Raw genomic sequence first — 27,405 nt, forward strand, 5'->3', positions numbered from 1 at the left:
GTTTTTTTAATTTTTCCCCTACAATTCCCACCTTTCCTCAGCCCCGGTATCTGCATGTTTCTGGTACCAACAAGAAATATGAAATTGCAGTAAAAACAGCCAAAGCTAATACTGAAGTTGCGTCCCAAAAATTTGACACTAAAGAGGCAGCTAGTGGCCTGAGACCACTCCCTAACATGATGACTAGTACTGTGTCATTGCGTGCTTGGGCTCCTGTTGTCTGTTGTATGCACCTGTCTCTTGCCTTATACTTATTGTAAGCACCTTGGGGCAGGGACCATCTGTTTGTACAGCGCCTGGCACCTGATCCATGACAGGAGCTCCCACACATCACCATAATTCAAATAAATAACAACAAAAGCTTAACAACGAGCACTGTTGTTTTTATTCTCTTTCTGGGCAATATCATGCCCAACCTCCGGACACCAGATAATCACCCTTCAGGGAAACAACTCAAAGAAACAACCACCTCACCTGCATGTCAGGGAGCTAGAGTTAATTGCTAATTGCTGCATTTAAACATCCACATCCTGTGAGGCCCTGAGCACCTTATACATCTCTTGCTCCGGGATCAGGCATCCCATTCCCACCTCTTCCTCTCTTTGCTGTCCCCAAGTGCCTGACATTCCAGGCACTGAACCGTAAAAGCCTGGGGCTGTGGAAGCATTACCAGAGGAGACCCCAGGATGTTTTATCACTGGGGTGACTCAAGGAATTTTTCAGCTCATTCCTCAGCATCTCCCAGCGGGTTTGAGAGTTTTACAGCATCTCTCCTCAGGCTTTTATTTTATTTACTCATTGACTGAAAGGGTTCATTCTTCCCCCCAGGATGAAGTGTAAGTTTTATAGCTCTCATTTTCAAGGGTGTTTTAATTCATCTTGAAATCAGACTCTTTACAGTCCTCTAACCTCATTTTGTTTTCCCCTTTTAATCTTTCATAACTTTAGCAGCCTTCTTTTTGTTGTTGTTGGATGTTTTTTTTTGTGCACATTACTGGAATCTGAATTATTTGTTCAGCCTGGGGAATGAGACCTCCCACTGAGTTCCCCTGCAGCAATGTCATTTTTACAGTATTTCAGCAATCAGGTGAACTACTGCACAAACCAGGGCCTTCTGGCTGGTTAATGGACCATATCACATAGAACTGCAGCTGCTCAGCTGAATCTCACACATATCAAACGACTGTAAAAGGGTAAATGATCACGCGAACAGGAACAAAGAATATAAACTGAACTGTTGTACACACTGTATCTAATCTTCTAAACAAACACTGTCCAACTACGGATGTCATTAAGTTCCAATATTGTCTAAGAAGCTTAGCAAAAAGCAATTAAATGAAGGACCAAGACTGTAAGGCAGTGAGATGGGAAGATAACTAATTGTTCTCAGTTAAAAGAATACCAATATAACCCATGAGCTCCCATATGAACTCACATACCATTGGTAGATACACATCCCCAACAGCTGTTGAAATACTACAGCTATTTTTACTCCCACTTCCGTCTCCATCTTACTTTTGATGTCATAAGGTATGTCTGCACTGCAATTAAGACACCCAAAGGTGGCCTGTGCCAGCTGACTTGGGCTTGCTGTATAATCGCAGTGTAGATGCTCTAGTCGGCTGCAGCAGGATCCTAGAGCCCAAGCTCCAGCCTGAGACTGGACACCTACATTGCAATTAAACAGCCCAAGCCCTGAGAGCCTGAGTCAGCTGGCAAGGGCCAGCCACGGGTTTGTTTGTTTTTTTTTATCTGTAGCGTAGACATACCCATACTTGCTAAGAGACCCATAACAATTTTTTTTTAAAAAACCACCCCCCTAACTACAGCTTACTGCAAGTACTTTGTGTGCTTTTTCACTGAAGCTGGCTGAAAATTTTGGAAGATACAGACTTTTTAAAAATCATCAAAAAAAACAAACTCACAAAATTGTTACCATTTTACAACCAGCTCTGCTTTTCAGCTGTTTAGCCATTTTAATTTCAACAGCCTATTCTTTCTTCTTTAAACCTGCCCTCCCAGCTGTCCTTCCCATCTTAGGGCACAATTGCATGGGGATGCGCTTCTATATCAAGATGAGATTTGGAAGTGTTAATTACTTCCTTGTTATTACCCCATCCATGCCAAGCAAAACATGGCCTGCAGGGGACATTTTATAAGCAAGTAGCCCCATTCCGCCCTCTACTCCTGCATATTCAGATAACTTTACTAATCTCCTCCTGCAGTTCACTCCTAAATCCTGAGCCTAACATCCTCCCTTGAGCTACCAAAATTTAAAAATAAAAGATCAAGCCACAAACATGGACTTCCTTCAAGATGCTGTAGGGTTTGCAAGAAATGACCCATGTTAAAAATACACATATTACTAAAGAACGAAGATAAAGTCTAAGTTAGTATCTTGAGCTACACTGCTTCCTGGACATATCTCTCTCTTATCTGACAGAGTGACTTTTGTACTGTAGGTCTTAAGGTAATGGCAAAGAGGGTTATAAAAAATAAATGAGACAGCTACAAGAACAAAAAGAAAAGGAGTACTTGTGGCACCTTAGAGACTAACAAATTTATTAGAGCATAAGCTTTCGTGAGCTACAGCTCACTTCATCGGATGCATTTGGTGGAAAAAACAGAGGAGAGATTTATATACACAAAGAGAACATGAAACAATGGGTTTATCATACACACTGTAAGGAGAGTAAAAAGAAAAGGAGTACTTGTGGCACCTTAGAGACTAACAAATTTATTAGAGCATAAGCTTTCGTGAGCTACAGCTCACTTCATCGGATGCATGAAGTGAGCTGTAGCTCACGAAAGCTTATGCTCTAATAAATTTGTTAGTCTCTAAGGTGCCACAAGTACTCCTTTTCTTTTTGCGAATACAGACTAACAGGGCTGCTACTCTGAAACCTGTAAGGAGAGTGATCACTTAAGATAAGCCATCACCAGCAGCAGGGGGGGGAAAGGAGGAAAACCTTTCATGGTGACAAGCAAGATAGGCTAATTCCAGCAGTTAACAAGAATATCAGAGGAACAATGGGGGGTGGGGTGGGAGGGAGAAATACCATGGGGAAATAGTTTTACGTTGTGTAACGACTCATCCATTCCCAGTCTCTATTCAAGCCTAAGTTAATTGTATCCAGTTTGCAAATTAATTCCAATTCAGCAGTCTCTCGTTGGAGTCTGTTTTTGAAGCTTTTTTGTTGAAGTATAGCCACTCTTAGGTCTGTGATCGAGTGACCAGAGAGATTGAAGTGTTCTCTGACTGGTTTTTGAATGTTATAATTCTTGACGTCTGATTTGTGTCCATTCATTCTTTTACGTAGAGACTGTCCAGTTTGGCCAATGTACATGGCAGAGGGGCATTGCTGGCACATGATGGCATATATCACATTGGTAGATACGCAGGTGAACGAGCCTCTGATAGCTACAAGAACAGAGACCTTGTGGTGCCTAGGAATGGAATCAGCTTTCTACAATGAAATCTACTTAAGGCTGGATTGTCTTTTAACCTATGGTAACTTAACTAGGATTGTGTAAAGGCAAAGTGCAATGCTCAGCTTTCTGAAGTGTAAACCCAATGAGTTGCACCACTCAGGAAAGCACTTAGCCACACATGCTTAAGTCCCACTGACATTTATGGGACTTAAGCATATGCTGTATGCGCTTACCTGAAGGCTCAGGCTCTGCCTACACAAGACAGTTGTACCACTTTAACTATAACAGTACAGCAATCAGTGCACCCCTGAATATGGATGCAGTTATAAAGTGGTTTTGTATAGGAAGGGGAATAACTGTACTAGCATAAGACACCTTTATACTGGTGTAGCTGTGTCCACGCTAGGGCTTTTATCAGTACAACTATTTTGATTTTTTTTTTAAATCACACCTTAACAGCAATAGTTATACCAGTAAAACCTTCAAGTGTAGTCCAGGTCTTAGTGTTCCATGGACAGGTCCCTAAAACTTACTGCACGAAAAAAATTAATTAAAGAGAAATAAAATACCTTTCTTGACATCTAAACAGAGGAGAAGACATACAAGCTGTTGCTGTACAGCATGAGCTATTTCTTCCCATGGTTTTATTCTCCTCGTGGCACTGGTATTTCAAAATGCAACTTAATTACCAAGCCCCTGGTGTCCTTTGCATAGGTGAGGCATAAGGAATTTCTCTTATCAAGGTTGTTACTTTCAGCCGCTCCAAAGGAGGCAGGCTGGAAAGGAGTGGAGAGAGTTTTCCTTTTAGTAATTTTAATAGCTTATGTGTCCTTCTCAATTCCCCTTTCATACAGCTCAGAAGACCCGCCCCCTCAAAGAGCTGTGAAGCTACAGCGGGCGGGGTCTTTGTCACAATGCTAAGCTGAGCCAAAAGGAGCATGGGATCCATTGGTTTGAAAGACGGCAAGGACACAAGTGCCCTTTGACTATGGAAACTGGACCAAAATAACTCAAAGTCATTGACCTTCAAAGGTACCAACGCTCACGTTTTTAATGGTGCTCTTGGAGAGTGATGCCTGTGCAAGGTGGGGTCCACAGCAATCTTCTGCTGTATGGGTTAGCTGGTTATTGCTATCAGATGGTGGAGTCTGCTGCTGGAGTCAGCTTCTAGGTTATGATTTCTGTGTCACGCGCACATAGGGACAGATTTCCAAAGTGATACAGATGCCCAAAGATGCAACTAGGCACCTAGTGGGATTTACAAAAGTGTTTCAGTGAATCAAGTACCTAACTCACATTGACTTTCCATGGGAGTTAGGCTCCTAACCTGCTTAAATGCACTTTCATAGTCCTATCAATCTAAGGAACCAAATATATATAAATAAATAAAAATAGGCCACACAAAACATGTGTTGTTATTCCCATTTTGAAGGTCACAGAGGAAGTATAAGAGATGGGATCAGAGCACAGGTGTGCACTGTTCCCAGTCCTTTGTTCAGACCACAAGATCACACCTGTGTTTCACTAAACTCTCCCTCTCTGATCACATCTACCCTTTATAATCATTACAGATCATCCTCAAAGGACTGCAAGCTGCAACAAATGTGATTTTAGATTTGCATTTATCTGATGTCAACCAGCAGGTTCCAGGAAACAAAATACTAGGCCACACATTGAAATCAGCAGTAAAAACTGGCCAAACAGAAAAGCAACTGGCAGGACAGCAATATAAACATAGGAGCTGGAAGGCATTAGAACCCACAAGAGAAAAAAGCTGAAGTGGGCTGTAAAATCTTTCCAAATAGCCTCACCGAATGACTGCCCCATAATGCACCTTTACAAGTCACTTCCTCCAGTTTACAAAGTATGCGTGGAATTGTGATAAATATCACCTCAAATAGATTTATGCAAAATTGTATGAGCAAGACAACATTTCTGTCATGTACAAGGTAAAACTGACGGGAAAAGAGTAATAAAGGTTCACAAGAGACAGATAGAATAAGTCTGGTCTGATAAATGCATGGTGCAAGTCACAGAGAATACATGTGTTAATCACCCTGTGTCCTGGTTAATGACTTATCAGCCTCAGAAAAGCCACTTGAAAGCATCCAGGGCAAAACTTATGCTTATTCAATATATAGAAACACAGAGGGCACACCTAAGTTTCTAGCGTTTGGAAAAAATTTACTGGTGTGAAAGATATTCTCTACACCTATAATGGGGAGTAAAATCAGTACGTATAAAACTGGTTAACACTTAAGATACACTCACTGTATTAACTCTGCATGAATTAAATATTCTGAGCTAGATTCTGCCACTCTTACTCACACAGAGTAGTAATTTATCCCATAAATAGTCCAACCAATCTCCATGGCCCTACTCACAGAGCAAGGTACTACTAAGAGTGGCAGAATGAGGTAGTCACAGGGCTTCCATGCCTGGGGTGCCCTCCTGCTACAGGCTGCAGTATGACAGGTGCACCTGCCTCAGTTTCCCTCCTTCAGACTTCCCAGAAATACTCCAAAGCATCTTCCCAAGTATAAATATAGCCCTTGTGAAGTTCATTTATTACAAAAGTCCCACGAACATAAATCATAACAGAAATCCCGCAGTCATAATTCAGAAGTGTCCAAACATCCAGCTCTGGTGTCCCTTGCCAAGCCCTGGCTATCCAGTGCAGTCCTCTTCTGTCCTTGTGCCAGGACAGCCTTCTGGCTTCAGCTCTACATCTCTCCAGCCCTTCTGCTCCCAGCCTTCAGCCCTCTATAAAGCCTTATAAGGTCTTGGCTTTCTCTGGCTCAGGAAGGAGGGCAGCTGATTGTAGACCATCCACTGACTTACTAGCCCTCAGCCCTTTTTCAGCCTTCTGGCTTCCTGATACCTCCTCCCTTTTCCCAGAGAAGACCTGCAGAGAGCTTTCTGATCTCTGCAGCCTTCAGAAACCTCCTCCAGTCTCCTGACTTACCTTAACTGATTCTCACCAGGGTAACATCAGAACATAAGAATGGCCATACTGGGTCAGATCAAAGGTCCATCTAGCCCAGTATCCTGTCTTCTCGAAAATGCCAGGTACCCCAGAGGGAATGAACAGAACAGGGCTTTCTGAAAATCTAAGTACACTATATCCACTAGATCCCCTTTGTCCGCATGCTTGTTGATCCCCTCAAAGAATTCTAGTAGATTGGCGAGGCATGATTTCCCTTTACAAAAGCCATGTTGACTCTTCCCCAACAAATTATGTTCCTCCCTCACTGGACCTCTCCCTGACCTTTCAGAGCCCCAAGTGCTACCCAACCCTCTGAACTGACCACTATGGGAGCTGGACCTATTTTGTTTACTAAGACCAGCCGCCCTGTGACAGGGGCTTTCTGCATTTTAAATATTCACATGAGATTGGATTGTACTCAGGAAATGTAAGAAAGGATGCACCTACCTTAGCCAGATGTCCAAATCCTGCACTGGGGGCTCAGATTTTATCTGTTTAAGGTACCTATCTGGTCCCTGATCACCGTAGTTATCTGAAAGCCTCACAAACTTTAATGTATTTATCCTCATAATGGCTCTGTGAGGCAGGGCAGTGCTATTATCCTCATTTTACAGAAGAGGAACTCAGGCACACACAGACTAAGGACATGTCTACACAATGCACCTCACAATGATGCGGTTTTGCCGCTGCAGACACACCATTGTAAGGTGCACTATGTGGCTGCTCTTTATTGCTGGGAGAGAGCTCTCACCCCCAACGAGGGGCAGTAGCTTTGTAAACGGGAGCGCGGCTCCCACCGACAAAGCGCTATCCACACTGGTGCTTTTTGTCGTTAAAATTTTTGTTGTTCAGGGGAGTGTTTTTTCACACCCTCGAGAGACAAAAGTTTTAGCGATCAAAGTGCCAGAGTAGACAATGCCTAAGTGACTTGCCTAAGGTCACAAAGAAAATCTTTGGCAGAACAGGGAATTGACACAGGTCACTTAAGTCCCAGGCCACTGCTCTTACCACTGGACTATCCTGCATCTTTTAGCATGTAGGTGCTTAAAAGCAGAGCAAGGATCAAACCAAAATGTCACACTCGAACACCCCTGAAGTTCTGCGAAGTTCAGACCAGGTTTGAAACTCTCACCTCAGGCCTATCTGTTTTTAAAATAGATATCTAGGTACCCCCTTTGAGTCACCACACGTGGGATATGTGCATCTAACACAGGGGTTAAGACCTGTCAACAGCCAGTGTTTTGTTTTGGCCTGCAAAATTCAGATCCATATTTTACATTCCACATGCATGATCTTCAGGCAGCAATTAATGGACTTTTGTGTAAGAAAAAAGAGTTGCTGCTTAAATAAATCTATTGATGTCAGTTGCTAAGATTCAAACATGAAGTGTTTTGGAACTGAACTCCAGGATTTTTACACTTTCACATGATTACTGTTATTTACTATTTGTATTATAGTAGCACTCGCAGCCCCCAATGTGCTGCAAGCATAAAAAAAGACAGCTTCTGAAGCGAAGCCCTAGCAATCTAAATGCATTCATCTTTAAAATGGCAGTTTCATAGAAAATTTCTAGACGGAAAACAATTAGCCATAAAGGTCAGTTTGTGAGTAAGATTACACTTAGGCCTGTGTAACATTTCGAAGTACACTGGGCATGTGAATTTCACAGATTGTCCATATTTTTTTTACATAGATTTATGCAATTTTAAAAGAAGAGAAAGAAAACAGAAGCATATGTTTTACATAGCTTTCTATTTTTTAAATTAATTTTTGCCTTATTGCTTGTTTGCAGTTTTCCACATTGTTTTCTTATTCTCCAACAAAAGCAAGAAGTGGCAGCATAAACAGGGCCAATGCGGGTCGTCAGTGTTAGGACCTCAAGGAAGGATTAAACCAGACCTAACCAAGTAGGGTTAGATTATCCTAACCCCTAAAAGCAAGGCCCTGAACTGTGTTTTCCTCAAGTTGGCCAAGATTCAAGGGCAGCCAGCCAGACATCTATTTTAATTAAAAATTAAACAATCAAGGGACTAATGAAATGAAAGTGAAGAACCAAAGATGACATATAGGTTGGAAGGTCTGAGCTAAAGGAAAAATGAGAATGGAGCTGGTTTTACTCTGTCCACACAGAGCATCCCAGCTGAAATGTTGCCTCAGATGATCCTTTCTTGTTCTAACCTGTTTTACTAACCACATTCTTCCCCTTTGGAAGCCTGCAACAATTTATCACTGAAAATATTATATAAACAATGGGGAGCTGGAGAATCATAAGGAAGCTGGGATCCCTGGGGATGATAAATCACCAACAGAACTAGAACGGGTGGTGATGTCATCAGAAACTCCAAGGAGGCAGAAATGTCTTGGTTTAAAGGTTATTTAAAAGCACAAGGGAACAAAGCCCTCCCTTGGAAGTGAGTGGAGTTTAGAAGACTTAGCACATGGCAGGCTAAAGACCCTATCTCCTACAGAGATTCAGGCTAAGACTTTCAAAACCATATAGGGGATTTGGATATCCAGTTCCTGCTAAAATTAAATCCCCTACATGATTTTGAAAATTGCAGTCTCAATTTTTAAACCCTATACATTTCCCTCTCAAAAACTGTTTTCAATAGAAGGAAGACCAAAAAAAAAAAAAAAAAAGTCAGATGCATCAATATATTCTCCCTGTTTCAGGGATGGTAAATTTTGCAGCAGAGAGGTCAAGAAAAGGTTACTCACCTTGTGCAGTAACTGGAGTTCTTTGATGTGTGCGCTCCACTTCAGGTGTGCATGCGCCTTGCACCACTGATCGCAGATTTTTGGTAGCTGTGTCCGTTCAGCCCATGCTCTACACATCCTCCTGCCCCGTACTAAGGCTATATAGGGCTGTGTGAGCTAACTGCCCTCAGTTCCTTCTCTACCACAAAGTCCCACAGAGAAACTTTGAAGCAGTGAGGAAGGAAAGTGGGTAGTGTGGCACCATCTTGAAGAACTGCAGTTACTGCACAAGATGAGAAACCGCTCCTTTTTCTTCTTAGAGTAGTGTCCCTGTTGGTGCTCCACTTCCAGTGACTTCCTAGCAGTAATCCCTTAGCAAGGTGGGAGGTTCAGAAAAGAGTCCTGCACTGAAGAGAGGACTGTGTTGCGTATTGCAGATCTGATTTAGCAGCGTGAACCAAAGTGTAATGGCTGGAAAACGTATGTACTGAGGTTCATGTTGTAGCTCTGTAGGTTTCCGTAACTAGAATGTCCTTGAGTAGGGCTACAGGCATAGACTGTGATCTACTAGAATGTGTAGCCACTCGTAGGGGAGGCTAAACATAAGCCAAGCAATAACAAGTAATAATACACCCAGACATCCATTTAGAGAGTCTCCGCATGGAGACAGTGGATCCCTTAGACCTATCCGCAACAGAGACAAAAAGTTCAGAGAACTTCCTGAATTCTGTTCAAGTGAAAGGCTGATGTCCATCTAGTACATGGAAGATGGCTTCCTGTACATTCTTATGCAGCTTAGGAAATAAAACTGGAAGGCGAATAGTGTGGTTAATGTGAAACCCAGAAGAAACCTTAGGTAAAAAATTTGAATGGGGTTGTTATGATACCTTCTCCCTGGAGAACATAGTATATGGAGGGCTTGCCATTAGAACCCCAATCTCCTTGACCTTTTGAGCAGAAGTGATGGCCACCAAAAAGACTGTCTTCACAGACAAATGTAACAAGAGAGCATGTGGCAAGAGCTCAACAGACTGTTCCATGAGATGGTTGAGGATAAGGTAGAGATACCAAAATGGAGTAGGGTCTCTGATGTGTGGAAAGATTCATGAGACGTTTCAGAAACCTTGTTGTGCAAAAACCTTGGATGTTCAAAAACTGAGAAACCTTCCACTGGCAAGTGGAAAGCTGTTATTGATGCTAACTGAAACTTGATGAAACTTATGGAGACTGGCTGTCTTCAATTCCAGCACGTAATCCAAGACTGTGGAAACAGATGACTGGATAGGTGAAAGATGACTGCAGTTACACCAAAGACGGTATCTTCTCCATTTCTGGAGGGATGTGTGTCTTGTAGATTCTGTCTTGCTATTTAACAGATTTAATAATTTTATTAAGATAATGTTGAAGTAAAAAGAAAACGGTACAGAGTTTAGGCATAGAAGTTTCTGGTTATCAGGGAATAAGGTACAGATTATCAAGGGGTGCGAAGTTCAGTTTAGGAGTGGGTGGCGTAAGGAATACATAATCTGCAATCTCCCCGATTGGGGGTAAAAGTTTAACGGGTCAAAGTACAGACATTGAGATATGGGGTATGTTGTCCATATAATGGCTATGTTCAGGTGTGGAGTATAATGAGCGGGTACGATGATGAGGATGGATCTACCCTCATTTGGTGGGATTTAATGTTCTGTGAGTTTATGGTTCCAGTTCATATGGTCCAATGAAAAAAAAAAAAAAAAAAATCTCTCAGTCTCTTTCCCATGGTTGATGCACGATGTTGTACCAGCTCACACCTCCTGGTACTGTCGGTGGCCAGTGATGTGTTCGATGTAGATGTCCCTGGACCATCGGATTGTGTCCGAGACCATGAGTTGCCGCATGAGCCGTGCGTACCATCGACCGATCCCGCAGGTCTGCAGCACACGCTCATTGCAGGGGTCCCAAGCGCCCAGGGCTCCGACAATCAGGGCATCCATCTGCACCTCGTAGCCCTTCGCTCTCAGGGTGTTGGCTAGGGGGGCGTATTTTTCCAGCTTACGAGCTCGGGATTCGCGGAAGGCCGGGGTCCTGTTCTCAAAGGAGACCGTGATGTCGATGAGGATGATCTTTTTCTGGTCCTCGTAGGTGACTACCACGTCAGGTCGCAACTGGCTGTCTGTCCCGGGGATGGTGGAATTCACAGCGACCTCCCCCAGGCATGGTGCTATGGCTTTCACCAGGCGATTCTGGATGGCGTTGTGGCACAGCTGCCAGGCTCTGGAATGGGGCTTGCAGCTGCACAGGACATGGGGCAGGGTCTCATTGGAGTAGCCGCACTTCCTGCAACGCTTGTCTTGTTTCCTGTGGCGGACGGCTCCGGTGAGCGGGATGCAGTTGAGCCTGCGGTGGATGAACCGCCATCAGCAAAACGGAGGAAGCTGCCATGTTCTCCCAATGAACGGGACCCTCTTGTCCTAAGAACCATTGAGGACCATATTTGGTGTTGCAGAATGTTCAGACTTGGATGAAGTGTTTGACCTGCATTCTGCCAGAAGTTGAGACTTGATTGGGAGTCCGCGACAAAGGGAAAGAGGTGAGTCTGATAAAGCAAGGATACCAAAATTGTCTTGGCCAAGTTGGTGAAATCAAAAGGACCCTGGCTTGGTCCTGCTTGATCTTGTTGAGAACCTTTAAAACCAACAGAGTCGGTGAATATGAATAAAAAAAGATCCTTTGTCCATGTAATGAGAAAGGCATCCAGTTCTCAAACTGTGGGTCATGACCCCAAAATGGGTTGTGACCCCATTTTAATGGTGTTGCCAGGGCTGGTGTTAGACTTGTTCGGGCCCGGGGCTGAAGCTCGAGCCCCTCCCGACTGGGGCTGAAGCTGGGGCTCAGGCTTCAGCCCCACCTCCCAGGGTCATGCAGTAATTTTTGTTGTCAAAAGGGGGTTGCGGTACAATGAAGTTTGAGAACTGCTGTCCTAGAGATTGAGGGTTGGATCCTACAAGAGGAAAATTTTCTGCACTTCGTGTTGGCTGCAGTGGTGAAAAGTTCGACCTCTGGAAACCCCCAAGCTGGGAATATGTTTTAGAGGACTCAAGATTCCAACTCCCATTTGTAATTTAAGGAAAAATGTCTGCTGAGGTCATCTGCCATGGTGTTTTGTATACCAGGAAGGTAAGAACCCGAAATGATTATCTGGTTGGCTATGCACCAATTCCAAAGCTTTATTTTTGCAGTGCAGTGCAAGGGGGAACACACTCCTCCCTGATGACTGATATAATATGTACAAGCTATGTTGTAATTCGGACTTGTTTTTGAGTAGGGGAAGAAAGTGAAGGCCACCATTTATGACTGCCCTCAGTTCTAACAGATTGATGTGCAAGCATTGTTCTTGTGGTGACCATTTGCCTTGGGCTGCGTGAGGACCCAAATGTGCTCTCCATCCCAAGAGAGAAGTGTGCATCGTTATGACTCTAGGGGTATTCTGGTTGAACAGGATTCCCCCTACAAACTGAGGAAGTCCTTTCACCAGGTGAGTGACTATAGTACCCAGCTGAGTACAGAAACCTGTTTGTTGGGCACAAACTATCCTTGGCCACATCTGGAGACATCGAAAACCTGGCCTTCTGTGTTACAAAAAATGCAAGTTGCCATCTTTGGTGCAGACATGGCCTTGCTGGCACTTGAGGACTGAGCAGCATTCTTTGGAAAAGGTTCTTTTGAGCGAGAAACCTGTCAGAAGGAAGATAAGCCTTGACCACGATCGAATTCAGAAACTCACCCTTGACCAAACCATCAAAACTGGTGTTTGGAAGATGATGGCAGCTGGGATAAAACAGTCAAGGTAGTAGCCTTCTTTTTATAAAAATCTCGACCACTTAGCTGGCAGTTCAGATGGTCTACAGAAGGTGGAAAATTGAGTAGGATGGAATCTTTCCGCTGACAAAGAACTGCTGAATTTCCTTTTATTTGCAGACATATATATCCCCAAGGATCTAAGTGTAGCCCTAAAGTCCTTTAAGACATGAAGTGAGTCGTCTGTGCAGAGTTTGTGGCCATTAAATGGTAAGTCCTCAATGGTTGATTGAACCTCCTGGGGAAAACCAGACAACTGAAGCCAGGAAGCTCATCTCATTGCTATTGTGGCAGAAATAGACCTGGCTGCAGTGTCAGACGCATCAAGTGAAGCCTGCAAAGATGTCTTCGTCAAGAGGTGACCTCCTTTATTATAGGTTTCAGAGTAGCAGCCGTGTTAGTCTGTATTCGCAAAAAGAAAAGGAGTACTTGTGGCACCTTAGAGACTAACCAATTTATTTGAGCATAAGCTTTCGTGAGCTACAGTGAGCTGTAGCTCACGAAAGCTTATGCTCAAATAGATTTGTTAGTCTCTAAGGTGCCACAAGTACTCCTTTTCTCCTTTATTATGACACTAAATTGATCTCGATGTTCCTGTCATAAATGGCCAATAAAAGTATTGAACTTCTCATAATTCAGGTAGCCACATTCTGACATAGGTGCTTGTCGCTTCATTTCCAAAGCGTGTTCTGTCAGCCCTTGGAATGCTAATGAGCGTGGTGTGAGCTGTACCCAGAATGAAAAGGAGTACTTGCGGCACCTTAGAGACTAACAAATTTATTTGAGCATAAGCTTCCATGAGCTACAGCTCACTTCGTCGGATGCATAAAGGGTACCCAGAATGTATCACACTTTTTCCACGTGTCATCTGTTTGCTAGATTAATTCAAACTGGAACTAAGGTGCAATTTTTTTAATCAGTGAGATGGTAATTAACCATCGACACGGCTTCCCAGGTCATGGGGTGAGTTCTCCAGCACCGAGGAGCCTTTACATCAGAAGTGAACGACTCTTTCTGAAAGAGAAGAGCTAGCGCAGCCCGACATTCTGGGCTTGATGCAGGAAGCACGCGGGGAATTTCTCTGGTGGCTGGCCTGTGCTATGCCAGAGGCCAGACCAGGTGATCCTGATGGTCCTTCTTGCCTTAAGATCTAGGATTGTTTAATAAGCAAAGTACGTCTCTTAGTACTAAACTTACACCCATGTCCACGCATTCATCTCTTCCAAAGCCTGGGCCACAGGGGAGCTGAGCAATGGGGACATTGCGTGGGATGGTGGTGTGTGATGGGGGCAGGGCATGGGGACAAACCAGATAATCGTTCGTCTCTCCCACTGATGCATGCCCTCAATGGAAGTGCAAGGGGGGGAGAATTAACCTTTTGAGGTTCAACAGGATCTCTTCCACGCTGTTCCCACCCTCCTCCCCAGTACTCAGGAAGCGTGATACTTTTGTCACATGTATTACCATGGTGCTGCGGAGCCCCGGTCATCGGCCTGGGCCCCATTCTGCCAGGAGCTTAGACACAGAGCAAAGGGACAGAAGGATCTCATGCACCTCTACAGACTAAGGACCGAATGGCTCGGCAGCAGTTCTGCAGAAAAGGACCTAGGGGTTACAGTGGACGAGAAGCTGGATATGAGTCAACACTATGCCCTTAGTGCCAAGAAGGCCAATGGCATTTTGGGATGTATAAGTAGGAGCATTGCCAGCAGATCGAGGGACGTGATGGTTCCCCTCTATTCGACATTGGTGAGGCCTCATCTGGAGTACTGTATCCAGTTTTGGGTCCCACACTACAAGAAGGATGTGGAAAATTAGAAAGAGTCCAGCAGAGGGCAACAAAAATGATTAGGGAGCAGAACACATGACTTATGAGGAGAGGCTGAGGGAACTGGGATCGTTTAGTCTGCGGAAGAGAAGAATGAGGGGGGATTTGATAGCTGCTTTCAACTACCTGAAAGGGGGTTCCAAAAAGGATGGATCTAGACTGTTCTCAGTGGTAGCAGATAACAGAACAAGGAGTAATGGTCTCAATGGGGGAGGTTTAGGTTGGATATTAGGAAAAAAATTTTCACTAGGAGGGTGGAGAAACACTGGAATGGGTTACCTAGGGAGGTGGTGGAATCTCCTTCCTTAGAAGTTTTTAAGGTCAGGCTTGTCAAAGCTCTGGCTGGGATGATTTAGTTGGGGTTGGTCCTGCTTTGAGCAGGGGGTGGACTAGATGATCTCCTGAGGTCCCTTCCAACCCTGATATTCTATGATTCTATGATTCGTAATCCTGAACTGTAAATGTTGCTGAAGAGTAGCTTTTACGACCAAAAAAGTTCAGTTACTTCTGATCCTTGTTACATGGGGTAGCTTTACAAATATGCCGTCTCCCCTTTTATTAACTGTGTCCACAATCAGAGAATTTGGTGCCAGGTGTGAAAACAAAAACTTAATCTCTGTCTGGGACAAGGTATTTTTTTTATTGGAACACTGGCATGGAGGGGGTCCCGCTGCTGGCGTTTGCCACATGGTCTTGGCTGGCTCAACAAGAGCTTCATTAATTGGCAGTGCCAACTGTGCTGAAGCAGAAGTATGCAATATATCCAGGATGGGAAGCCCGGACTTCTTTCAGAGGATTCTGAACTGTGTCTGCAAACTACCCAAAGTTATCAGCTAATGATGGCATTACTGCCTCATCAGGCTATGAAGAAGCAATATTTGTAAGGGGGGAGGGAGGCGGTTGACCTTCTTGTCGGCCCTCACCTCTTGCTCCTCAAAGGTCTCCTCTACTGATTCGGCGTGGAGGGAAGGGATCAAAGGTGCCGAAGAAGAGGTCTTTTAAGTTCCTTATGAAACTGAATCAGGGCCCTCAAAACTGCTGGTGGTACATTGCCCATGGGGCCACTGAAGACCACTGAGGAGGACTCTAAGGCATTGGGGGCGGGGAGGGAAGGGGGTAGACATTGTTGGTTCTCCCAGGTATTAACAAGAAGGGATCTTGTATCCTGCCTTCTTGCATCTGCAAAGGGGAATAACGTCTCCTAAAGTAAACTAGAGAGCCTTGAACTGACAGTTCTGAGCCTTACTCCGAATGCTCCTTCACATATTGTACAGGTGACGACAATCCTTCCCTGCAGAGGCTCAGGAAGTAGTGGATCTCACTACAATACGTGCATTCAGTAACCCTGCAGATCTTGGTTCAGAGAGGTGTCTGGAGGCTGCAAAGGGGGGAGACTCAGGCTCATTCGGGACCATGAGGTCTTTAGGGTACCAGAACACCTGTGGTACCAGGAACACAACAGACCTTCGTAAAGGCACTGTGGTTCCCGATGTTGCTGTCCGGGGTGCTGACGATGGTATCAATGGTACCGCAGATTCCAGTGAGGCTGCTCTCTCGCTACCATGGGCTCCAATGATAGTCATAATAGTAGTCTTCAGTAGCATGCCCTTTACTGCTGAGGCATGGGACTTAGGTGAAGTCTTAGAGTGCTTCACAGTACCTGAAGAACTTGGAGCATCAATAGCACTCCTATCGGGCTTGATGTCTCCAGTGACTGAATCATCTTTGAGGAGGAACTCTCTATTCTGATCCTCTGATCCCTTTCCTTGGTCTTTGAGTTGGAAGCCCTTGGTACCGAAGGAGCGATTATAGGTACCTCATTCGTGGAGCGTGTCAAAGACCAGGGTCTCGACACTGCCTTCACCTGTATCTCTGTGACCATGATCTTGATGTAGACAGGGAACTAACAAAAGTAGTAGGTTCCTGTTTGAGGGGTTCGCGGCATCTCGGTCCAAAGCCAGTTTTAAGGCTTGCTCCTTCATTAATAACCTATATTTAATTTCCCTGTTTTCAGGATCTTCCCTTAAAAGAAGTGCAAATCTTACATTTGCTTGGCATATGCAAGTTTTCCAAGCAATGAACACAGAATTCCTATTCCTGTTGCTCAACAGGAGACACACCTATTAAAATCCAGGGAGCTCAGCAACCCAGACATAAGAAAAAAATTGCTTTTGACCCCCACAATAGGGGGGGAAAACAACATTTTTTTTTTTTTTAAAGAAAACAGGATCAGCAATTCCAACAACTAAAAAGTAATAGAAATCTTATAACTAACTAAAGAACTAACTCCATATACTATATTCTAACTCTAAAAAGAAAAGTGGCATACATTAAACTCCGTCTCTGGCTGAAGGCAGTCGAGAAGGAACTATGGACGGTCGCCCATGCAGCCGTATCTAGCCTCAGTCCAGGGCACGAGACTGTGTAGGGTGCCTGCATGGACTGAATGGGCACTACTACCAAAAATCTCTGATCTAAGGTGCGGGACACATATGCCCCTGAAATGGAGCACCCACAGGGACACTACTCCAAGAAGAGTATTTATTATTGTTAATAACACATCACTGCCACATTCCAAAAGTGTTCTGCCCATCTAGACACACACAAACTGTTCATAACCTTGCATCCATATTTAATAATAAAATAAACAATAAAAATATCTAGCTCCTCTAGAGCACTTTTCAGTTTTAGTTTTCAAAGCAGTTTATGAATGACGTCAGGATCATTATCCCCATTCTACAGATGGGAAAACTGATGCACAGAATGGTGAGTTCTCCACATTTACAATCAATTTCAGGATTCACACAGAAAGTTTCATGTCTAAGGCCTTGTCTACACTGCCACTTACAGGGCTGAAACTTTCTTCGCTCAGGGGTTTGAAAAAACACCCCCTTGAGCGATGCAAGTTTCAGTGCTGTAAAGTGGCATAGCTCCCAGTGCTGGTAGCTATTCCTCTCACAGAGGTAGTTTTATTACAGCACTTTAATGTTGACTGTGTAGACATACCCTAATTCTCCTTAAGAGCAAATGAGTATGTTGCATAGGCATTGCAATGCATGGCATACCCAACTCCTCTCCTGAACTCATGCATCCCTTGTAAATAGGATTCTTCACATTTGGAGAGGAGCGTGGCAGGTGTGCTTTTGGAAAGACACTTTGCTTCCATCCCTACCTGTGCCATAATGGGAAGAACTAAAATGCTTCCCTTATCAGGGACTCTACTCTAATGAGAGTGCTGCGGGTTGCCACTCCATAAAATACCGCAGCATGGCAGATGTCAGCAGAGCGGAACAAATAGGGTATCTCTCCCGCCTTATGAAAAAAGAACTACTCCCTAACAAGCTTGGGCTGCTTCCAAATGACTTCATCAGTGGGGAAAGGTATTTAAAAGCTAAAGTAGTCGCACACTAAAATTAAATGGAGGCACACATCCCATAGGCATGCAAGTGACCATAATTGAATTGAGCCGCACAATAAAAACCAATATACCTCAACAGGATTTTTACACATTCATTATTTGTAGAGATAAACCTGAAACAGAACTCCACTTGAACTCAACAGCCCCTAAATCTATAACATTGACAGCTGAAGTTAAAGAAAGAGAAAGGACAGAGAGGAGACAGCCTTTGTATCTGTATAAAATGTGTGTATCGTCATAATCTAGTATCGCAAGCGGAAACCACTGACAGATATTAGCTGCAGTTGTTTCACTGAGACATATTCAGGTCTGTACGCACAAAGCTGTAGCATGGGCTAGAGTTTAGAGCACAGTAATGGGAGTTGGAAGGCCTGGATTCTTCACTCTTCCACTTGCTTACTGTATAGCATGGGACAAGTTACTTAATCTCCGACTCAGTTTCCGTATTAGTAAATGGGAGAAATGCTACCTGGGATGTTGTGAGGACTTATTACTTAATGTTTGTAATGCACACTGAGCATATGAAGTGCTCAATAAACGGTACACCTTACATCACTGCTACCACCCACATAAGACCTTGCTCTGCATTTTAAAGGGGCAGAAACCTTTATTTAGAAAATGTTGGTGCTGGATTCTTAACAGTGATGGGAAGGATTATCTTAGGGCTAAAACACTGGATTTAGGAGATGTGGGTTCAGTTCCAGAATCTGCCCAGACTTCCTGTGTGACCTTGGGCAGATCATTTAGGAGCCTAGGTCCCACTGACTTTGACTTTGCAAAATGGGTATAATGGTACCTCCCATCTCTCATAAGAACAGCCACACTGCGTCAGACCAAAGGTCCATCTAGCCCAGCATCCTGTCTTCCAAGAGTGGCCAATGCCAGGTGCCCCAGAGGGAATGAACAGAGCAGTTAATCCTCAAGTGATCCATCCCATCACTCATTCCCACCTTCTGTCAAACAGAGGCTAGGGACACCATTCCTGCCCAACCTGGATAACCACCACTGATGGACATATCCTCTATGAATTTATCTAGTTCTTTTTTGAACCCTGTTATAGTCTTGGCCTTCACAACATCCTCTGACAAAGAGTTCCACAGATTTGACTGTGCGTTGTGTGAAGAAATACTTCCTTTTGTTTGTTTTAAACTTGCTGCCTATTAATTTCATTTGGTGATCCCTAGTTCTTGTGTTATGAGAAGGAGTAAATAACACTTCCTTATTTACTTTCTCCACATCAGTCATGATTTTATAGACCTCTACCATATCCCCCTTAGTCATCCCTTTTCCAAGCTGAAAAGTCCCAATCTTATTAATCTCTCCTCATACGGAAACCGTTCCATACCCCTAATCATTTTTACAGGTTTCAGAGTAGCAGCCGTGTTAGTCTGTATTTGCAAAAAGAAAAGGAATACTTGTGGCACCTTAGAGACTAACACATTTATTTGAGCATAAGCTTTCGTGAGCCACAGCATCCGATGAAGTGAGCTGTAGCTCACGAAAGCTTATGCTCTAATAAATTTGTTAGTCTCTAAAGTGCCACAAGTACTCCTTTTCTTTTTGCGAATACAGACTAACATGGCTGCTACTCTGAAACCAACAAATTATGTTCCTCTCCCACCTTTTGTCTTTCTTGCCTGTTTAGTTAGATAAGCACTTTGGGGCAGGGGCTGTCTCTCACTAAGTGTATGTGGAGTCCTAATACTGGTTGACCCGTCTAGTGCTAACATAAAATAGATAAACAGGACACTGTCTCCCATACAATTACGAGCACTCATTTGTCATTCAGGGGGTACAGAATTGTTTCAATATTAAAATATTCCTCTGTTGCCTCTATTACAAACATTATATTTTTATTTCTCTCCTCTTCCCCCTCTCCTCCCCCCGCAATAGTGTGCAGTGTAACCTGCTGGCCCAAACCCAATTATACAACAACAACAAATTGCAGCCATATACCAAACTGATAAAGTCAACAACAACCACCAACTATTGAACCCACCCAATTGCAACAGAGACTTGCTGCACAGACACCTCCCTTAAAAAGAAGTCAGAGTAAATAGATGGATTATGCCCTGAAGGGTGACAGATACAGGTTCTGTCATGCCAACAAGAAAAACTGGCAGACTCAAGAGCTCTCTTTTGAGAACTCCGTGCCCTAAATCTAGGGATATCTGCTAAAGCATCATTGCTGGTCTTAAATGTAGAGATGGTAGACAGACAGGTATTCTTCCAAGTATTCTTAAGGTGTACATGGGACCACAAGTTTGTGAGTAGATAACTCTGGTCATTCCACAGCTGGTCCGCTGTCGTATGACTTGTCTAATAATAAGATGTTTAACTCTTCTTTCACAGTACTTTTTTGTTGTAGATTTCAAACCGATTTATCAAAGAAGGTAAGTATACTTAGACAAAGAGAGAGGAAACTGAGGCAGAGAAATGAAAAGACTTGCCAAAAGTTATAGCAAAGACCTGGGAACAGAACCCAGGTCTTCTGACTCCTAGTCCAGTGCCCTATCCACCGAACCACACTTCCACCCTTTTCTTTGCCTCATTTGGATTGTAAACTCTTTGTGGCAGGCAACGTGTTTCACCTATGTTTGCAAACTCCCTTATAGATTGATGGCACTATATAAATGCTTTATACCACCACTACCCTACACCAGTTGTACTCTAGACTTTCATTAATAAAAACAGCCATCTGCACTGGCTATGATCAATTATACCAAAGTTTACCTGTTTAATATTAAAGCGTATTAAAGCTTAAAACACTAACTATGCACACCATCAAGATGTGACCATTCCCTAAATCAAGTAACCTATTGCAACCTTCATCCTTCCTTACCCTTTGCTCCTCTTTGTCTGTCTGTTATTCTCACTCATCATCCCATGTCAAAAAACTAAGGCCCAGTACTGCAAATACTTACACTTAATTATGTAAGCAGTCTTACTGGATTCAAAGGAACTACTTACATGAGGAAAGTAACTCAAGTGTTTGCAGGATCGGGACAGCAGATTGCCAATTTAACTTTTCCTTGCACTACAAAGCATTTAGCACATTTCTGGGTGTTGTAAATAAAATACCCATCTATATGAAGGGCAGCCTGCAGCATCTCAGACGCATGGGATTGGAACTACTCAGATTGTCCCAAGATAAATTCTTGAAAGGCGAGGCCTCTGCGACTCGACAGTTCTCAACACACAGAGCACAACAGCTCAATTCTGCACTTCTCGAGAGCATGTGAATGTGCTGTTGCCCGTTTTGAAGACATTTTGTCCCAAAATTTTTTGCTTAAGCCAGGCAGACGCTTTTGGTTATTGGGTAGCAAAGTGTCGACATTTATTATTAATTTAAGAAAATGATATTTTTTTCTGTGAATTGAGACACCATCAAATGCTTTCTGGATGTAAACAAGTCCCTTGCTGTTTCATCAGCTAAAACCGACGCACGTATAAAGTACTGCATGGTAGCAGCTACTCTGAAAACATTTTTGAGCTATTGTCTGATCTCACAGATGAAAGGATATTATTGTATCCACGCTCTATCTAACTCATCTAGGTTCTCATGTGATATCTCAATTTCCCTTTAAGCAGATCAACCAGTTCTGCTTAACAATTTGCTCAGAGACCGAGCTATCTAACGCTTCAGAATGAGGGGTACTTCAAATGCTGTCTGCGTACGCATAGTTTGATTCACCAGAATGCAAAAATGTCTCTGCAAAACTAATCCCTAGAACTATCTCATTTGGAATATGGGTCAGGGAGCTGAATCACACTGAAAAAAACCAACCCTGCTGTGAGAAACGGAGATCTGCCCCTGTTAACAACATTCAGATTGGATCTGCTTTGCTCCAGGGAGTTGTGAAAGAGTTATTAAGTCAAGGCTGAAAAGAACTGGAAACTGCATAGATGAAGAGACCGCACGAATGAAGCACAGACATAATCATGGAGGAGTGTGCCGTGAGGAGGTGGTTCAAAAACTAGGGGGCAAGTCCTCAGATGGTGTAAATGCTCACAGATGAACCATCACTGGAGCGCTGACAATTTACTCTAGTTGAGGATCTGCCCCTTGTCTCTTATGAAATTTAATAAATCATCTTCAGTTTTGCCCAACTCAATGAACAAGAGGGGGCTTTGGGGATTAAACAGAATTCCTGCTTTGCCCAGTTACGAGCTCGCTCGCTCTGCATGCCTTTTGATTGCCTTGATTTCTCCCACTTGGAGATAAAACAAATATTCTACAGCAACGAGGTGGCGTAAACTAGCCATCCTGGATCCATTTCTTAAATGGGACATTAGTACAGTTTCTGCTTCCAAACCATCCAGTTTCTGGCTCTCTCAGACTTTTCCAGCCCCAATCATAACGACCTTCACTGGCTCTAATTAACAAACCAATGAGCTTTGGCACAGTCCTGATTTCACAAGTACAGTTTGATGCTGTCCACCAAAACTGGCAGTGAAATACTTAAAGTCAGTGACAAGATTAAACCCTGCTGTTCCCCAAATGGAATCATTTAAGGCAACACATCGCTTGCCCTCCACCAGCCCCTACCCTTCAAGCCATCTGTATGAGCAAGGAGTCTAAAGTACAACTGGTGTAAACTCAGCAAAGAAACCCCTCTTCCCTGCCCCCTTGTCCTTCAGCCTCAAGGAAAAAGCTGTAAGACATGACAGTATGGACTTTGACATATGATGTTAGCCGCTTGCCCAGACTCAATCTATTGGTTAAGCAAGAGGAAAAATATGAAGGAAACAAAAACTGACATAGCTGGAAGTGATGCTGTATCCCTTTCTACCTTCTTGATGCCCTTAACTGCTTGATACTCTGGCTGCTCTGCTACATACTGGTCTGCTGCTTTCCTAAACAGACGTCACCAGAAGGGGCTGTGTACGTGAACGACTTCCGACTACTGCTGAACTGTGAAAGAATCGGTTTGAATAGCTCTCCCTCTCTGGCTTGGTACTCAGTGGTTCTGGAGCCTCCCTGATTCACCAGCCTCTGATCAGAGGTGTCACTGTGAGATGAGAGAGCAGATCATATCAAACAAACCTACCCTAAGAAGAGAAATAGTAGGTGTGGCTTTTTCCTGGCCTGGACATCCCTTCCCTGACACTTGTTTAGTAGCTGTTGGGGAGACAAGGGAGGAGCAATGGGCTTGTCACGGACTTGAGGAAAGCAAAATTCTAAAGTAAAAAATAAAATCCAACTAGTTCCTGTACCTTGTGTATTTTTTGGGAGCAGTGGGAAAGGCAGATGGAAAGACCCCAGTTTGCAGACTGAGCTGGAATCATGTAAAGATAAGGGACAGAAATATTGATAGACATTGGAAAGATAAGTGGCATTACAATGTATCTGATTTCTAATACCTGTGTAGTTCTAATTTCCTATTTCCTAACCCTCTCTACCATTTGCCTACAGGGATTCTGACTTGTATAAAAACAATCTGTTTGGTGTTACCTTCCCCATCCTCTGTTTACTTGTCTGTGTCTCTTTAGACTGTGAATTTCTTGTGGCAAGGACCATCCTTGCTGGAAAGTGTCCTAGCACATCAGGGACATTGCCATAAACAAATAAACTGCAAAACTCTGAGCCTAGTTTTTATCTCATTCATAACAGTGTAACTCCACTGACTCCAGTGGGGGTTACTCCTCGCGTACATACGCACGAAAAGAGAATCAGTCCCATGGATTCAGAGACTGAAAGGTCAGAAGCGACCATTACATCATCAAGTCTGACTCCTGTAACACAGGCCAGGGATCTTCATCCCCTTATTCCTGTGTTGAGGTCCAATACTTACGTTCAACTAAAGTATATCTTTCATAAAGGCATCCAGGCCATAATCTGAAGACTTCAAGAGTAGAAGTATCCACTGCTCCCCTTGCCAGTTTGTCCCACTGGCTATTTACCCTCAGTTAAAATGTGCACCTTAGTTCGAATTTGATTTTGTCTGACTTCAACTTTAGCCATTGGTTCTTGTTCTGCCATTAGCTGCTATATTAACAGTCCTTGGGAACCGAACAGGATAGTTTCTCCCTGTGAAGGTACTAAAACACCAGGATAAAAATCACCCTTTAAACAAGACCACAAGCATCAGTGTGAATGAGGAACTCAGGAGTTTCTCTCTTACCATCATGGCCAGAGTTGAGGAGATGCTCTCCCAGGTCGCACCCGAACACCCTCTCTTTCAGGATCCCGCGTTGCTTCAGTTTCTGTTTCGTTGGGCGCGACTTCATGAATGTTCTCAGGAAAGTGATGAGCTTGCCGTGTTTTTTTGACACTGCACAATAAAACAAACCAACCCCCACGTTTAGGTTCAAGTAACCAGGCAAGACAACACCTAATACATCCTACTGAGAGCATGAATCTCAGAGTAACATCAATGCTGATTATTCACACAAGCCTATGCGCTCAATTCCAAAGTTAAAACAAGGCTCTGATTTTTATTTTGGCCAGTACAGGAATAAAAGGCCGACTTCGGAAGCGCTGAGCACTTCAGTTACAGCTGAAGATTGGACCCTAAGTATTATTTGTAAACTAAATTTTATCCAGCTCCTTGGGCGGTAGGTGAATTTCATGGAAGAGAAAACTGAAGAACCAGAGTTCAAGTGATTTGCCCTCCAAGGCCACAAAGTTGAGTCTGTGGCAGAGACAAGAACAGAACCTAAGAGTATTGATTCTCAACGTCCTGCTGAATTCTTCTACATATGCTGCTTCTCTTGAGCTTTGTATCAAGTTGGGGAAAATAAGGTCAGTTTGTTAAGACCTTCCAATTCCACTAAGAAGTGAAATCTGCAATCAATGCCATGAAGATTATAACGGGTTTACTGCCTTCTAAGGGTGGAGAGAAGCGGGAGCTACACAATAGCCTGCGGTCAATGGGAGGGCAGATCTGGCATTCATTTGAGTCAGGAAGCAAGACAATGGTCTGTAATGACAGACTCTCTTCCCGGGGTTCCCTCCGAAAGCAATGAGGTAGCACAAAAGAACTCTCCTGGCTTTCCTGACGAAAGTACCTTTATGGACATGATTTAACAGCAATTTAGCTTGAACCAGAGGAGTTCTATTTAAAAAAATCATGAGGCATAAAAGGACTTGCTTTTGTCATTGAGCCTTACAGTTTCAGGAAGTTGTAAAGGTCCCTGCAGCACTGTGCTGCAATGTTAGCAATTAGCCTCCTACCATTCCTGTGACTCAATGAGGCAGCCAGACCTATATTTTACCTGCATTAAAACAGTTACTACAGTCATAAAAATTCAGCAGAGTAACGTCATCTTGAACAAAGCAAGGGAACACGAGCCTCCGTTTCTGCTTGCTCAGAATGACAAAGGTGCTTTTCTTCGCACTGCCATTACTGCTGTGTGATATCGCACTCAAGCTTGAAATTTCTTGCACCACTTTGGACTTGAGACTTCCCAGAACAGAGGGATGTGCTTCACCTGGGCAGGTGGGTTCTTTTACACTCACTTCCAACTAGCTGCCTTGAAAATTCTCATTGCAGAACGAAAGAACCCCTGGCACAGGGCATTACATTTTAACCACTTTGAACAGCTGCATATTTTCCCTTTATTTCAATGAATACTGAAGTATTCTCTCTACTCTTCAATGGAAATATTTTTTTTAAGGGTTGGGGTTAGGGCTTTGCATCAGGCCTCTTTTCCTCTAAGCTAGACTCATTCAATACAAAATTCAGCCTTTTTATTATCAAGCATCAACTTGGGGGGAAAAAAATCACATTTCTGTCTGAAATTCTTTTCGGCTTTGTAATGGTTAAAATTACACCCATGATTAAGAAATATATAAAGATATCAGGGAAAAATATATTTTTCTCTGTGTCTTTTTCCCAGTTTATTACTTAGCTCAGATTTTAAGATATTTAGGCACTGCTGCACTCAGCATTGCAACATCTAGCTGATTTAGGGCCTAAATATCATTTTCTAGAAGGATTTAGGTACTTAGGAGACCAAAGCAGATGGGAAGTTGATGGATTTAGACTCCTAGTGACTAAATCATTTTTGAAAATGGTATTTGCTGTCCTAAATCATCACTGCAATGCTGAATATAACACCTGAATACCTTCAAAATCTGGGCCCAAATGCATAGACACATTTCATGTCAGTTTCACATGTTTCATCTGTATAGTAAGCCAGACTCAGCATAGGTGCAGGAATCCCCACTAGCGATAGCGTAACAGACTCGGCGCCTGGTCAATGATTTATTCCTTTTGTTTATGTCAGTTTCTCCACTCACCAACAGGGAGAAAAACCAGTTGGAAAATGTGATTGTAAACCACAAAAACTGGTTAGGGGACTCAGAGGCACAAATAAAACCTGAAGCTATTTTAACTTAATTGTAAAAACTAGTTAGACTTAAAGCTGGGCCTGCATATGGAGCAGCTCTTTAAACACTCTGCAGCTTTGTATCCAAATGATCTAACTTTTTACAGCAGGATTATAAGAAACCAAAGTCACAGTGGGTCCCAAAGTACATCAAGCTTTTGCCATTACTAGCCTGGCAGGCTGCTGATGCAATGCTGTTTCCTGGCTGGGAGACTGTAAACACTGCCCTTAGCTTTGGGTGCCTACTATACTAGCAAAGCAGCAACAGAAGTAAAGGAGGCAGGCAGTTTTCTTTCCTGTCTTTCTCTATAAAACCTTGCAAACCTTTTAGGATGGATGAACCCAGTTACCTGTCAGAGTGTTTATACAGCTCATGTGTCACACGTACATTACACAATAGTACAGTTAATTAAGGCAGGTGTTATGTAAGGATATCACGTTATCAATAAAACTCTACCTATGGCATAAGGGGATCCAATAGAAGTAATTCTACTCTCCACTCTGACTCCAGAGAATGCCCACTCATCCTCATCACACCTGATCTTTCCTGTGTTCTCAGTCTTTGAACCGGGAAAAAGGGGTAGAGCAGAAGTTAGGGAGCCCTTGAACCTCTGGCTCCTGGGTGAGTGCTGCATTCTGTGAAACTCTGGGTGCTCACATGCAAAGATCAGCAAGCGGTTATGGAAGGAATGCTGTCTACTCCCTCTCTAGCTTCACTCCCTCTCTACTGGAGACTTGAGGGTATACACGCACCTGGGAAGGGGCAATAGAGCAATAAAAACAGCAACGTGGTCATGACAGGACAGGGGGTAGGTTGGGCTAGTCACCCAAGGACAAACCTGCCTCACCCCATGGTACATACTAAGGTGG

The 27,405-nt window shown here is 43.5% G+C and overlaps 1 protein-coding gene across 1 annotated transcript in view; it reads right to left on the bottom strand.

The window, feature by feature from the left end:
• ARHGAP32 (Rho GTPase activating protein 32) overlaps window positions 1-27,405 on the bottom strand; it is a 264,621-nt gene that overhangs the window by 31,007 nt on the left and 206,209 nt on the right. The window contains 1 exon segment of the mRNA XM_043501046.1: window positions 24,327-24,476. Coding sequence (XP_043356981.1) covers window positions 24,327-24,476 — 150 coding nt within the window.

The sequence above is a fragment of the Dermochelys coriacea genome, chromosome 22, assembly GCF_009764565.3.
Source record: "Dermochelys coriacea isolate rDerCor1 chromosome 22, rDerCor1.pri.v4, whole genome shotgun sequence".
In the NCBI taxonomy this organism is placed as follows: Eukaryota; Metazoa; Chordata; order Testudines; family Dermochelyidae; genus Dermochelys; species Dermochelys coriacea.